Source organism: Vipera ursinii (genome assembly GCF_947247035.1).
Source record: "Vipera ursinii genome assembly, chromosome: 3".
Classification (NCBI taxonomy): domain Eukaryota; kingdom Metazoa; phylum Chordata; class Lepidosauria; order Squamata; family Viperidae; genus Vipera; species Vipera ursinii.
The window spans coordinates 142408163-142423906 of NC_139516.1; the positions used below are offsets into that span (position 1 = coordinate 142408163).

Genomic DNA, 15744 nt, shown 5'->3' on the forward strand with positions numbered 1-15744 from the left:
TAAGCGAGCCGCATAAGTTTCAATAAATACTTTATTGCTCAGATTCACCTTGAACAAAAGCACAAATAGAAGTCATTATTCAAAATACATGCCTTGATACAGAGTCCTCAACACTGAACACTACACAAAAGCCACTGCAGAATTTTACTGCAGACATTCTTGAAGAGTTTACACAATGCACAAAAGAAAGCCAACATAAGACAGCGCCACAGAAAACATGCTCAATCCCAGCTGTCTGAATTCATGTCTGCTCTACTAGTATTTTAGTTGCAATTGTGCCCATTTCTGCCCCAAGTCTTAAGGGTTATTCTTTTTTTAAAAAAAGAAAAAGGCTGCAGACGTGATTTTGTACATACAGTGAATCAGAATATTAAAAAAATGCCATCTTAGTTCTTAAAGTGAGAGGGATTAAGCTCCTAACTTTACAAGCCAATGATAACAATCCTTTCCTTTATTACAAAAAAGTTTTAGAATCCAGTTGTTCCAATACCTGCATCTTTTGAAGAGCCTAATCCCAAAAGTTGGAAATGATCAGTTTAAATCACAATTAAAATGTTCTAAGTTACACAGAGAATTCTAATTGCAACTGTAAATACTTCTATCTGGTGTGCGTTCTTGTGAGAGCACAAGAGGAGGAAAAATTGATCAAAATAAGTTTACCTACTGCCTCTGCAATTGTGTAGAATATTCTTTAGCATGTGCAAAAACATTTCATGGGGTAGACTATAATTTTATAATTCTAATTGGTAGAGAAATCTATTATTACTATTCCATTTCTTGATTACTGCCTTTCCAGTGGAGTCAAGAACAATGGTCAATAATGAGGGGTATGCAAGTCTTCTCCAATATAGCCCCCTCCAAAAGTACTGGTACCTGTAGCTCCTACTGTTCCCAAGAAAGAAAATCTGTAATATCTAGAGAATCTGGGAATTGCAAATTACAACACATCTAAAAAATACCAATCTAGAGAAGCTTTGCTTTTAAAGCACTCAGTAAATCTCTTTCTTAGTTTAGATAAAGTATTAACATCTCTCTTTAATAAAACTTTAATCTCTGCAATAATTTCCCTTGACAATTATATTAAATACCAATTAGAGGTGCAGAATCTATAGTTGCATAAATGTGGAAGCAAGTTATTCTTCAGACTTTAATATATAGTGTAGAGCTGGTCCTACTACCAGCACTGTTGATGAAGAGTTCAACTTCATAGCACTCAATCTTTATAGGATTTGTATCTCCCTAATTAAATCATCTTGCCAGTTTATAAATATTAAAAGTAGCAGGGTCACAAAAAATGCTGACAGAAGCAACAGTGAGAAGCGCCAAGAATAACTGGAAAAGCATGCACTCATACAGCTGAACAGCTCTCACCTTGGACACTTGCCTATGGACTAACCCTACTCAAAATCTCTAAGCCTCATCCTCCTCTCCTTCCTCCTCAAACTCCCCTTGCTCATCTGCAGTGGCATCTTGATATTGCTGGTACTCGGAGACCAGGTCATTCATGTTGCTCTCGGCTTCCGTGAACTCCATCTCATCCATGCCTTCTCCAGTGTACCAGTGCAAGAAAGCCTTCCGCCGGAACATGGCTGTGAACTGCTCAGAGATTCTCTTGAAGAGCTCCTGGATTGCGGTGCTGTTGCCGATGAAGGTGGCAGACATCTTCAGGCCTCGGGGAGGAATGTCACACACGGCCGTCTTCACGTTGTTGGGGATCCATTCCACAAAGTAGCTGCTGTTCTTGTTCTGGATGTTCAGCATCTGCTCATCCACCTCCTTCATGGACATTCTGCCCCGGAAGATGGCTGCCACCGTCAGGTATCGGCCGTGGCGGGGGTCACAGGCCGCCATCATGTTTTTGGAATCAAACATCTGTTGAGTGAGCTCCGGGACCGTCAGGGCACGATATTGCTGGCTGCCACGACTCGTCAAGGGAGCAAAGCCGGGCATGAAGAAGTGCAGGCGAGGGAAAGGCACCATGTTGACTGCCAGCTTCCGAAGATCTGCGTTCAGTTGGCCAGGAAACCGGAGGCAGGTGGTCACTCCGCTCATGGTGGCCGATACCAAGTGGTTGAGATCGCCGTAGGTTGGAGTTGTGAGTTTCAATGTGCGGAAGCAGATGTCATACAGAGCCTCATTGTCAATACAGAAGGTTTCATCCGTGTTCTCTACCAACTGGTGGACAGAGAGGGTGGCATTGTATGGCTCAACCACTGTGTCTGACACTTTCGGAGATGGCATTACACTGAAGGTGTTCATGATCCTATCAGGATATTCCTCCCTAATCTTGCTGATGAGAAGCGTTCCCATGCCAGATCCAGTGCCCCCGCCCAACGAGTGGGTGAGCTGGAAGCCCTGTAAGCAATCACAGTTTTCAGACTCCTTCCTTACTACATCCAGCACCGAATCCACTAGCTCAGCTCCCTCTGTGTAGTGGCCCTTGGCCCAGTTGTTCCCAGCACCACTCTGGCCTAAAGGAATAATTAGAAAGAAAAGAGATGCTTACAAAACCATTTACATGCCAGGAATGCTAAAATAATACTCGTATTTGATCTATGGGCCAAATTCAATCCAAGCTAAATTTGTCATCTGGCAGAGTAAAAGTCAAAATATTTGTCCCTACACCTATAGCATGGAGAGATGAGAAATGACTGCATTCTAGGAGAAAAGACTGGAGGGCATTCCTTCAAGAGACAAAATTTTGGAGGCCTCCTCCATTCCATAATTTGAAGCTAAGAGGTAAGAGATGGAGCAGGGAGATTTTCCAATCAGATAGCAGATGGGGAGATCATATAAATCAGGTCAGCCTGTAATTAGACCATCTTTTTGTTATCTAGGCAGTGATGCTCATTTCAGTTATGGTCATATAGAGGCTGAATTGATCAATGAATCTTACACATAGTACATTTTTATATGTTTCATTAGATCTATAAGATGTACGTAAAGCAGCCATGTCAAAATCGTGATGTATTGCAATTTCCCCCCCCCCATTGCCAGCAATGGGGCGGGCGTCGTTCCAGCGTGGTGCACCTGGCCTGTGGGCCGGCAGTTTGACGTGCCTGATGTAAAGGATGGCTAAGCCTCCAGGTGTTGGTGATCTATAGTTCCTAGCAGCTGGGGCCACTGATGAGGACTGCTTGAAATTTTAAGTTTGCAACACCTGAGGACACATAGTGCCTACCTTTGACTTAGAACAAATTGAATAGTAGGAATTATGCTGCAGCTATTTAAGATATAATCATAGAAAAACATAATTAGTATTACATACCAAAGACAAAGTTATCAGGTCTAAAGATCTGGCCGAAAGGTCCAGACCTGACTGAGTCCATTGTGCCCGGCTCCAGGTCAACGAGGATTGCGCGGGGAACATACTTATTTCCTATGGAAAGAACAAAAGCTAGACTTACCTAACAGCCTTATAAAATACCTCCTGACTATAGTACCCTTGGCAACTTCAACATTTTTTAAAGAATGGCATTAAGTAATCCTTTGTGGAACAGAGTTTTTAAATCTCACTCTGAAGGTACAACAAATAGTCTGAAACACATCAGCCATGATTAATATTCTGTTAAGTTTCTTGCACCAGCTTGCATCATATTATGGCTTGTCTCAGATGGTTATCTACAGTGTATGCGCAGAAACAAAACTGCATCTACAAAGTGCGTGAAATGGGAGAACGTTTCACCTTTACCATCTCTACTGCAAAAAGGAGGGCTGGAAAAAACCTCCTACTTGACTGGGAAAGGAGGGGAGTGGGTTTCAAAAGAGCTGCTTACTCACAATAGTGAAATCTCAAAAGCTTGCAGAAGTGTGACAGTTTGAAGTACAGAATCGCCAGATCCAAGTTTGACATACAAGAACCGAAACACATAGTGATTAAATCCTTCATGAAATTGCTGATATGCAGAAGGCACTTAAAGTTAACATTTTTGGTTGTAATTTTCCCTAAGAGCTTGTTGTTTTGACATGAAAGAGCATTTTTTTTCTCCCAAGTTCTCATATGCCATGTCTAATGGCCTGTACCAGACACAATGTACTGCTTTATACAGAGCTCGAGATAACTGGGTCCTATTTAAATTTGATCTAGATATATCTATTCATACGGTTTGACTGGTAGCTCATAGCTTAATGGACGAACCAATTCTATCATAATTTCTCCAACTGGTGGCTCATACAATACATAAGGAAGCTGTTTCTTCTTAGTTCAGGCAGTCTGTTATTACAGGTTCACACTGGCTAACCAGCTTGCAGCTCTTCAGAAATTCAAACAGCATTCTTTGTCCCTATTACCTCAACACCACAAAAAGAAGTGTGAAGGAAAATTCTCATGCTAACTAACCATGTGCTGTACTGCTGAAATACAGGTAGTCCTCAACTTACAACAGTTTGTCATGCTCCCATCGGAGCCTGAATCTGCTGAGGAAAATGAGCTGGAACCGGAGCTGATGGAGGTCGAGGGAGGGGTGTAATGTAGCGTGGTCTGGACCGTGAGGGAACAGCTGACAACGGAGACTCTGTAACCCAGCTTTATTTCAGTTCCGAACAAGACAAAGACGGAGCTCTTTCAGAGCCCCTTAAATACTCTAGCCGGTGCGCTTTTGACCAATCCCTGCATTGGAATATCCCGCCGAATGCTGGCCAGCCAATCCGAGCATATGCCGGCACCACCTGCTGCTGCCGATGGCCGGGCTGTCAAATTACCTCAACTATGTACACAACAAGGGGTGTCTGTGGTTGCAGAGGGACGTGAGGAAGAGCAGCCTGAGGCAGGCCAGGGCCTTTCAGGATTGGGACAGGATGAACATGAGACAGAGCTCAGGTGATGAGCAAGGGCCATCCCCTCCTGATCCTAGAGCACGGAGAGTAGAGAGAACACAGGCAGGCTCAACTACTCGGGAGGAGAGCTCCTCACCCCTCTCCACAAGGCACACCTGGAGACTGAGACTTAAGGAGACGCTGTGGGGAGGGGCATTTGTCGGGAACAAATGCTATCGTTGCTGATCTTGGAAACAACTTTCTGATCTCTTGTTCTGTCTTGTGATTTCTGCTTGGAGACCCTGAAACGCTGACCATTGGACTGGCTGACAAACTTGATTTGGTGTTCAGAGACCTCGGATTGAATTTTGGTTTCTCTTCTGAAACTGCTCAGGCAAGCTTGTATTTCCACATGGATGTATGTTTCTTTCCTTGTTATCTACGTGGCCTTGAGTAAATTACTCTTCTAATCTAACTGTGTGCGAGTTGAAACCTGAAGGATAGCTTGTTCCATACACACACTTTCTCTGCCTGAAGAGTTTAAAACTTGTGAAACTACTTGCAGCCAGAGGCTGCTGAAGGTGTGTGTGTGTGTGTGCGTGTGTTACTTTGTTCTGAGGCTTGCCTGGAAATGTGGGAGCATTTGGGGAAAATTGGAGCAAATAAAGGGCGGTTTGAACTTCCAGTTGACTGTTTTGCCTCTATGTGCTGTGCTCTGGGTCATCACACATTTTGCTTAGTGACCATTCAAAGTTACAGTGGCATTATAAAAAAAGTGACTTATGATCGTTTTTCACACTTAAGACTGTTGCAGCATCCCCATGATCACGCGATCAAAATTCAGACACTTGGCAACTGTCTCATATTTATAACAGTTGCAGTGTCCTGGGATCATGTGATCTCCTTTTGTGGCCTTCTGACAAGCCAAGTCAATGGGGAAGTCAGATTCATTTAACAACCGTGTGACTAATAATTGCAGTGATTCATTTGTAACGAGAAAGGTCATATGATGGGGCAAAACTGACTTAACAAATGTCTCACTTAGGAACACAAATTTTGGGCTTAATTGTGGTCATGGATCAAGGACTGTGTGGCCTCTGACCATAATCCAGACAAATAATAACATTCACCTTTTTTCCCTTGATGCCTACAGAAATGCAACACTCCACACAACTATATTTTTATGAAACTACCAAGAACCTTTAGAATCTCTAACTTATGTTGATCACATAATTTCCAGGATCCTCATGGTATAGCTTTGATTATTAAAACCACTAAGTCAACTTTGAAACTCAGTTTGGTGTAGTGATTAACAAATAGGCTGAAAACTAGAGGACTGGTTCTGTCTTAGGCCCAAAGCCAGCTGAGTAACCTTGGACCTGTTACTCTTTCTCAGCATTTGGAAGAAGGCAATGGCTAACCACTTTCAAACCTTGCCAAGAAAACTGCAGGCACTTACTTGTCCAGGCAATTGCCAGGAGTTAACAATGACTAGAAGAGAGCAACAACAACAAAAAAAAACACCTTTGCCCAATCTGATACTCCTGATGTCTGGAATTTTGGCTATCCTAAAGCCAAAATTTTAATTTTAAAATACTCTGGAGATTATTACCATTTAGCGACATAAAATAGAGCATTCATGATATACCTTGAGGCTATCCTGAAATTTTGTTAAAAAAAGATTGTCATAACCTCACCAAAATTCCAGTGATTTACTACTCTTCTGTATCATTAAGGCTTGAAACCTAAGTCTTAACTAAGCCAGAGAAAATTAAATATGGCCCTAAAGAGTCTAAACTAAATCTCTCATGTCATGCCAATGACTTCTAAAGGGAGTAAGTTTATTCTTATTTCCAGAGAGTGGCACGGCAATACTAGAACCTTTTCAACTGCCTGTCTTGGCTGTTTTCACTAGCCACACAAGAGGAGGAATGGCGAAAAGCACAAAAAGATGGTGATGGGAGGGGCTGCCTGAGCCAGCGCACAATGGCAGCCATAAGGGATAGTTCCTGAGGAGTTGGAGGTAGTGTGATGAACTACAGCAGGGGTCTTCAAACTCGGCCCTTTTATGACTCATGGACTTCAACTCCCAGAATTCCTCAGCCAGCATGCCTGGCTGAGAAATTCTGAGAGTTGAAGTCCATGAGTCATAAAAGGGCCGAGTTTGAAGACCTCTGAACTACAGTGAAGCAGCAATTTCCCAGGAAGGAGGGAGCACATTCCAAAATGGTGGGGGGGGGAGGGAAGAGAGAGAGGCAGCACAGCCTGGAGCTGGATAGGAGACAGAGAGTGAGACAGACACTCCCTAAAATCTCCCTAATGGGTACATCCATTAGAATGAGAACAACCTACATTTAGCCTGGCAAGATGATGTTTATTGTGTGCAAGCAAATAAAGAACTGAACTCTAGCTGGATTGTTCTGTGTGGTTCTTGGGTTAAGGATGACAACAACACTGCCATTTGCTTTGGAGGAAAAAAAATCAAAAAGAACTGGGAAGCAGCATCCTTCACCTCGGGAGAATTTCAAAAAATGATTACCAAGTGACAGTTTCAGCCAGTGTCCTGTTGGCCTGCAAAGCTGAATCTATTCCTGGGGAAGGGGATGTCTAGGTCATTCACGGCAGGTGAGTAGACCCATAAATTTTATCTCTGAGCTTCTTTTATTTGCCTTCAGTTCTGGAAATCCAAAATTGTCTTTTATGACTAACATTTCCCAACTGGATAAACATTTGATTGCTAGTAAAATTGCAATCCTATGGCTTGTCAGAGGACAAGTGTTAATCCAGACTGCCCATTCTCATCTTCTGCACCAGTATCTAAGGCAGAAGTAGAGACAAGCAGGAAAGGATTGACAGACATGTTGAAGGGTTGGAAGGAATAGATACTGAAGTTTTTAAAAGCAGGAAGTCAAAGGCACTTTTTGCCCATCAATGCCCAACACAGATTTGGCTCTGCCTTCATGGTTGATAAGATAACTTTTATTTCTTCAGACTGAACCTGGAGGAGGTGGTGGTGGTGGTGGGGTGGTTTTAAAATATCCTCATCTCTCCCAATACCATCAGAAGCAGTAATATCTTAAAAGAGGAGCAAGCCAAAAGCAGAATCAAAATTCTGTCTTTTTTTTTCTTACCAAGGTACACAATTCAGATACAATAACTTTTCTGCCCTGGAGCCACCTCATGTAGGTTTGTTTTTACTCGATTTACAAAAACCTCCAAACATTTCAAAAACAGCAAGAGACTGAAGGGGTTACCAGCTGCTTCATTGTAGTAGACACTGATCCTCTCCAGCTGCAGGTCGCTGTCTCCGTGGTAGCTGCCAGTAGGGTCAATGCCATGCTCATCGCTGATGACCTCCCAGAACTGGAAATGGGATTTTTGAGTGTTATTAGCCACTTCCTTTAAAACACCAACAAGGCTGCACCGTCATGTGCTGCAGCCACACCTTAGCCGCATTCTGCAGCCATGCCCACCTTCCCCCTCTGGGGTTTGCTTGGTCATGTCTAAGCGGAGCTCTTAGCCTTACTAAAAACGGGCTGTTACAACAGGTATATGCTGCGGCAATGGCTACAAGCTGTTTAGAAATGCATCATTAGCCCCGAAGAAATTCAGGCTATATACACTTGGGTGGTTTGGCTTTTTCTTGTCGGCTTCCTTTATGGAGGAGAGAATCTGCTAATATCATTTGTCTGCAAAACCCCCGCACCCTGCCTCTTATCCAGGTTTCCTCCTCTGAAAATGGGCGAGGCAATCAAAGGCTGTTATTCAAACTGAACCAGGTTCCCAGCGAAGACACCTCGTTCCTAGAACCAGGGGCTGAAAAAAGAATCTTACTAATAAAAAAGGGTCGCTTCTTTGAACCGGCGTGTAAGAAAAAAAAAAGGGGGGGCTCTTTTGTCTCCAAACAGACGCCCTTCTAGCTGAGAAGACGCAAGGAGGGAAAGAGGCGAGCATGGCAGAACCATCTCCACCGGTTTACCTTGATTTTCAGATTCGATCCTTTTCTCTTCCTCCGCATTAAAGGTGGCGCTCGGTAGGATTTTATTACAAGCGCAGCAATGGCCGCCTCCCCCTCCCACCCGCCTCTTTCCCGAAAAAGGGAAGAGAAATCGCACTACTGGTTCCCACACCCAGAACCGACGAGGCCCCACCTCCGACCTATTTCTCTCCCGAAGCCTTGCTTGGACTACCGTTTCCATTAGCCTCAGCTAATGGAAACGCAGGGCTATCGCGGGGCCATCATTCGTCTTAGTCTTGAAGGCCATCACATTGGAGAAGACAAGCTGACAAAACAAGGGAAGTTCGCCCCCCTTGGCCAAAACCATACCTTGGCTCCGATCTGGTTCCCGCATTGGCCGGCTTGGATGTGCACGATCTCCCGCATGGCTGCGAATTTGCGCCTTCGCTTCGAGCTCCCCCACCCACCCACTGAACTGCCTTCAGGACCGCAGCTCTACACGCCGAGCATCAGCAGCTGGCAACTGGAGGCGCGCTCCCCGCCCGCGGCTCTTTTTATACTGGGCTTGGCGTGGCTCCGCCCCCTCCATTCACAAAGGGCGGCGGCACGGCTCTTCTGCCTAGGCCAGGGGTAGGCAACCTCGGCTCTTTTATGACTCATGGACTTCAACTCCCAGAATTCCTGAGTCAGCGTAGCTGACTCAGGAATTCTGGGAGTTGAAGTCCATGAGACATAAAAGAGCCGAGGTTGCCTACCCCTGGCCTAGTCGGAACTGGGCGGAGTTAAAGGAGTCGCGCGACTTCATTGTCTTTTATTTATTTTATTTTCTTTGGCAAGACTTGGAAGAAAACCCGCAGATCTATCCTAACCTGCCCCGCACAGGAGAAAGAGGGCGGGGAAGCGGCGGCCGAAGCCCGCCCGCCCACCAGGAAGATTATCCTTTGGGAACGATCCGCCATGCGAGTTACATTTTCCAAAGGGACCAGGCAGCGGGTGGGGCTTTCCAGCCCCCGTTCATTCATTCGTCGCCGCTTGCGGTTTTTTTTTTTTGCCTGAAGCTTGACAAGAGACCATTTTGATACTCTTGAAAGACGCGTTGCACCACGCTCCTGTGCAAAAGCCCCGATAGAAAGAACGGTGAGAACGGAAGGGAGGAGTTGCGGTTGCAATTGGAGACGTCCGCTGCGGCTTCTGGCTTTCTCCATGAGCCCCTACTCGGGCCTTCAGCCCCGTTAGTACGGGACGCAGAATTGTTAGAAAATCAGGCTAGTCCCCGAGAAATAAATTACTACCCTGTCGATCTCACCCCTCCCTCTCTCTCTCTCTCTCTCTTTCCACCCACCCCCAACTCACTCAACAGTGACAGAGAATGACCTGTGTAAGGTGTCCCAGTAATTCACACACACACACACACACACAACAGTTGTAACTGCATGATTGCAATTCCCCGTTTTAAGAAAGCAGCCACTTCATAAGCAAGTGATGATGGTATTTTTAAACTTTAAAGGCCCAATGATTAAAAATGAGGCAATCGTGCTATTGCCCAGCCTTTGTCTGGGCGCATTCTTGTCTTTCATTTCCAACCATCCCTTCTTAGAGGACATTGATTGAAAATAAAAAGAATACAATGTACACCTGTTTTTTTACTAGCAGGCAAGATTAGGGATTGGCAGTGCTAGGGATCCTCTATCTGCCCCTTGACAGAGAATGGTCTAGAACAGACATGTCAAACACAAGGCCCGGGGGCCGGATCCGGCCCGCGAAGTTGTTTCATGTGGCCCGCGAAGCCATCCTGGAAACAGTGAGGGAACGGCCCCCTCTGCCTTGGCCCTGGCCCACCAGAGACCCTCAGATCTGTCCCATTCCTGCCTAGGCACCCATAGGCACCCTTGATGCGAACAATGTAGAGCTGGCCACGCCCACCCAGTAGGCCATGCCCACCCTGGCCATACCCACCCGGCCCCCTGAGGGCAACCGCAATGCTGATGCGGCCCTCAATGAAATTGAGTTTGACACCCCTGGTCGAGAATGATTGGCTTTTCAGTTTGGGAACTGGTCAAATTTGCTCTGAATCCTTATATGTTCTGACACATGGCTGGCCTCTTATAACATACTCCAATTCTCAGGGAGGGAGGGAGGGAGGGAGAGAGAGAGAGAGAGAGAGAGAGAGAGAGATTGAGGTAGCATATATTTACACTAATTGTGCCATACTGTAATTCTATGGATTACAATTCACTTCATCAAATATTATCCTCAGTGTGACTGTGCATGAATGTTATAATTATACAAGCATAATAATTATTATAGAAAGATACACAAGGATAGCCATTAGAAAACATGGTAAACTACACAGTCATAGATTCTGCAAGCTTTCTATTCAGGTACAAGTTCACAAGTGTACAGGTAAAAGCAATAGTAATTGCCAAACATAAAGGTAAAGGTTCCCCCGCACATGTGTGCTAGTCGTTTCCAACTCTAGGGGCCGGTGCTCATCTCCGTTTCAAAGCCGAAGAGCCAGCGCTTGCCCGAGGATGTCTCCGTGGTCATGTGGCTGGCATGACTAGACGCCAAAGGCGCACGGAACACTTACCTTCCCACCGTAGTGGTCCCTATTTTTCTACTTGCATTTTTACGTGCTTTCGAACTGCTAGGTTGGCAGAAGCTGGGACGAGTAGCAGGCGCTCACTCTGTTACGCGGCACTCAGGATTTGACCCGCCAAACTGCCGACCTTCTGATCGACAAGCTCAGCATCTTAACCCACTGAGCCACTGCGTCCCTCTCAATTGCCAAACATAGCTCTGCTAATTTATCATAATGTATTCTTGCCGAATGTTCTTAATTGTTTGCATTAAAGCTTATTGATCAAGCCTAAAGCTGTATTCATTAGATGCATTAACCTATACTTTTCTGATTCATGGTTTACAACCCAGGTTTATGAACAAATCATTAACTAGCGACATGGACTGAATTTGCATAACAGACTGGGCTAAATTGCAGTTAGATGGTTTGTGGTTTGGTGTGTCCAACCAACACAGCTTTATTAAATCATTCCATTCTGGAGTGCCATTTAAATCTTTTCTTGATAAATAAATATTTTGGATCAGGACTACAGGCTGGGGAGTGCTAAAGGTTTTTCTCATAGATTTATTAAACCTACAGTACTGTTTTCAATCTCACAATTTTTGCTTACTAGCATTCCTTATAAACCTAAGGTTTATAAAGCCCTTGCTGAAGCATTGTACTGCCTGGCTTTTAATTAAATACATTGCCATTAGTGGCAATGGTGGAAACAAGAATATTTTATGATGAATCATCCATGACTTTTCCCCCCCTGGTCCCTCCTCCTAAGATACAGACATCTACCCAAAGGCATGAATTAGAGCCCAAAAGGTGCAAGACAGGCAAACATTTTTTATTGCCACATTTAATATCTCTTTTCTTATTTATTAAAAGATACATATTACTCTTTAGATTGCATCTTATACTTTCATTCTCATAACCTTACAGAATTTGAGAGGAAAAACTAGATCAAGATACATTTTCTCAGTTCTGGCCTAGTATGTCTGAGTGATGTGAAAGTCTTACCCTGGTTAGTATGCAGAGTTTCAACTAATTATGTAGCGATTACTAGCCTTGTGCCAGAACAAGGTTACTAAGCAAATCTGGCCTATTCAGATACAGGTAAATGTAAAGGTTCCCCCACACATGCGTGCTAGTCGTTTCCGACTCTAGGGGCCGGTGCTCATCTCCGTTTCAAAGCCGAAGAGCCAGCGCTTGTCCGAGGACGTCTCCGGCATGTGGCCGGCATGACTAGACGCCAAAGGCGCACGGAACACTGTTACCTTCCCACCGTAATGGTCCCTATTTTTCTACTTGCATTTTTACGTGCTTTCGAACTGCTAGGTTGGCAGAAGCTGGGACGAGTAACAGGCGCTCACTCTGTTACGTGGCACTGAGGATTCAACCCACCAAACTGCCGACCTTCTGATCGACAAGCTTAGTCCTCCCTTTATAACAGTTCATTTAGTAACCGTTCAAAGATACAACAGCACTGAAAAAAGTGACTTGTGACCAGTGGTGGGATTCAAATATGTGAACAACCGGTTTTCGATTCTGGGCCTGGGCAACAAAAAAAAATTAGCTACCGGTTCTGCCGAACTGGTGCGAACTGGCTGAATCCCACCACTGCTTGTGACCATTTTTCACACTTACAGCTCTATTGCAGCCTCCCCATGGTTACATGATCGAAATTCAGACTCTTGGCAACTGACTCATATTTATTGACAGTTGCAAGGTCCTGGGATCATGTGATTCACTTGACAACTGTCTCACTTAGCAACAGAAATTTTGGGCTCAATTGTGGTCCTAAGTCAAGGACCACCTGCATGTAGTTAAGAAATAATACACTGATTGCAAAAGTACACTATTTGAATTGGCGAAGACATCTCTGTACATCACTTTTTAAAATGTATATTCTCTATGAACTAACATTGAGAAAAGATCTAATTGACCAGAAAGTGGGGGGGGGTGTAACGTATGTGCCTAAATGATATTATTTTCAGTGAAAAATGAGATACTGTATTGATTTTATTATGCTTAAGGTTGATGTTGGTAATATTGATATTAGTAGTGATACTTTGTAATCATCTTTGTTTATGTGCAAGCAGCTTTGTAGGTGCTTTATATTGGGAAATTAGTTATATAAAAGCAAATGTTTCATGTTTTAGGTACAGGTGACTGCTTACATCAGACATGTCAAACACAAGGCCTGGGGGCCAGATCCGGCCTGCAAAGTGGTTTCATGCGGCCCGCGAAGCCATCCTGGAAACAGTGAGGGAACCACTGCCTTGGCCCTGGCCCTGGCCCAAAGACCCTCCTTCTGCCAGAGACCCTCAGATCTGTCCCACTCCTGCCCAGGCCCCCATAGGCACCCTTGATGCGAATGATGTTGAGCTGGCCACGCCCACCCAGTAGGCCATACGCACTCTACCCATGACCACCCTGTAGGCCACGCCCAACCAGGCCACACCCACCCGGCCCCCTGAGGGCAACCACAATGCTGATGCAGCCCTCAATGAAATTGAGTTTGACACCCCTGGCTTACATGAAGAGCATGGTGAGGGGAGGGGGAAAAGGAGTTATGGTGGAAGCTGGGTTGTTGTGTATGAGTCATCATTTAGGAATTATTTTTCTGTACCTTTTGGTTCCTAGTACCAAGACCAGATCTCTTTGTTCTGGAAAGGTATAAAAGGTGGAAGACATCTTTCCTGGTTGTTGCCTTCATCTCTCTACCAGCCACGAAGAGAGATGTGGCCACCCAACTCTTATTTTGATCAAAATAAAAAGTTGTTTGCTTGCTGAAACCTCAGCTCAGGAGTTTCTTTTGGCTCTTTTAAATTCCTGAGTAATGCAGGGGAAATTGTGAGGCTAAGTGGGAAACCTTACAGCAGACATGTCAAACACAAGGCCCGGGGGACAGATCCGGCCCGCAAAGTGGTTTCATGCGGCCCGCGAAGCCATCCTGGAAACAGTGAGGGAACCACTGCCTTGGCCCTGGCCCTGGCCCAAAGACCCTCCTTCTGCCAGAGACCCTCAGATCTGTCCCACTCCTGCCCAGGCCCCCATAGGCACCCTTGATGCGAATGATGTTGAGCTGGCCACGCCCACCCAGTAGGCCATACGCACTCTACCCATGACCACCCTGTAGGCCACGCCCAACCAGGCCACACCCACCCGGCCCCCTGAGGGCAACCACAATGCTGATGCAGCCCTCAATGAAATTGAGTTTGACACCCCTGGCTTACATGAAGAGCATGGTGAGGGGAGGGGGAAAAGGAGTTATGGTGGAAGCTGGGTTGTTGTGTATGAGTCATCATTTAGGAATTATTTTTCTGTACCTTTTGGTTCCTAGTACCAAGACCAGATCTCTTTGTTCTGGAAAGGTATAAAAGGTGGAAGACATCTTTCCTGGTTGTTGCCTTCATCTCTCTACCAGCCACGAAGAGAGATGTGGCCACCCAACTCTTATTTTGATCAAAATAAAAAGTTGTTTGCTTGCTGAAACCTCAGCTCAGGAGTTTCTTTTGGCTCTTTTAAATTCCTGAGTAATGCAGGGGAAATTGTGAGGCTAAGTGGGAAACCTTACAGCAGACATGTCAAACACAAGGCCCGGGGGACAGATCCGGCCCGCAAAGTGGTTTCATGCGGCCCGCGAAGCCATCCTGGAAACAGTGAGGGAACCACTGCCTTGGCCCTGGCCCTGGCCCAAAGACCCTCCTTCTGCCAGAGACCCTCAGATCTGTCCCACTCCTGCCCAGGCCCCCATAGGCACCCTTGATGCGAATGATGTTGAGCTGGCCACGCCCACCCAGTAGGCCATACGCACTCTACCCATGCCCACCCAGTAGGCCACGCCCACCCAGGCCACGCCCACCTGGCCCCCTGAGGGCAACCGCAATGCTGATGCGGCCCTCAATGAAATTGAGTTTGACACCCCTGTTCTACAGTATAGATCAGGGGTAGGCAATCTTGGCTCTTTCATGACTCGTGGACTTCAACTCCCAGAATTCCTGAGCCAGCCAAGCTGGCTCAGGAATTCTGGGAATTGAAGTCCACGAGTCATAAAAGAGCCAAGGTTGCCTACCCCTGGTATAGATACTTAAAATGCAGACAATGCTGCATTTTGGTTGCAGGTTACACAGCAAAAGCATTAGTGTGAATAAAGATGTCAGGATCCTTGCAACAATTGCTTTGGTCTTTATTGCTAGACCTGCCCCTTTCATTTATGGAAAGACTCCAGAAGGCATGCTGAATGTCACAGGGGGTACAGCTGATTGAACCGCCATGTACAAAATCAAGATGGAACCTCTCTCTCTCTTCTGTTTGAAGAACTCTGGAAACCAGTTGACAACCCTGTAACTGGCTCACATATGCAAATTGGCTTCTCTTAATTTATTCCCGAGGAGCAACTGGACTGGATTAAGTTCTTTGTCTCTCCCTCTTATAGATGGGCCCTACTTTCTGTAAAATA

General features: G+C 45.4%; 1 protein-coding gene across 4 annotated transcripts; it reads right to left on the bottom strand.

The window, feature by feature from the left end:
* Nucleotides 1–13: 13 nt before the first annotated feature.
* LOC310637820 (tubulin beta-1 chain-like) lies at nt 14–9228 on the bottom strand. Of its 4 annotated transcripts, none has more exons than XM_083358394.1 (4): nt 9083–9228; nt 8010–8118; nt 3269–3379; nt 14–2471 (listed from the first exon to the last, which is right to left on the bottom strand). In XM_083358394.1, the coding sequence occupies exons 1-4, from the start codon at nt 9137–9139 to the stop codon at nt 1411–1413; spliced, it is 1338 nt and encodes a 445-aa protein (XP_083214520.1). In that variant the 5' UTR covers nt 9140–9228; the 3' UTR covers nt 14–1410. The 4 variants fall into 4 exon arrangements, with proteins under 4 accessions (XP_083214520.1, XP_083214521.1, XP_083214523.1 ...); XM_083358395.1 differs by lacking the exon at nt 9083–9228 and adding an exon at nt 8735–8768; XM_083358397.1 differs by lacking the exons at nt 8010–8118; nt 9083–9228 and adding an exon at nt 3781–6854.
* Between the last annotated feature and the right edge of the window lie 6516 nt (nt 9229–15744).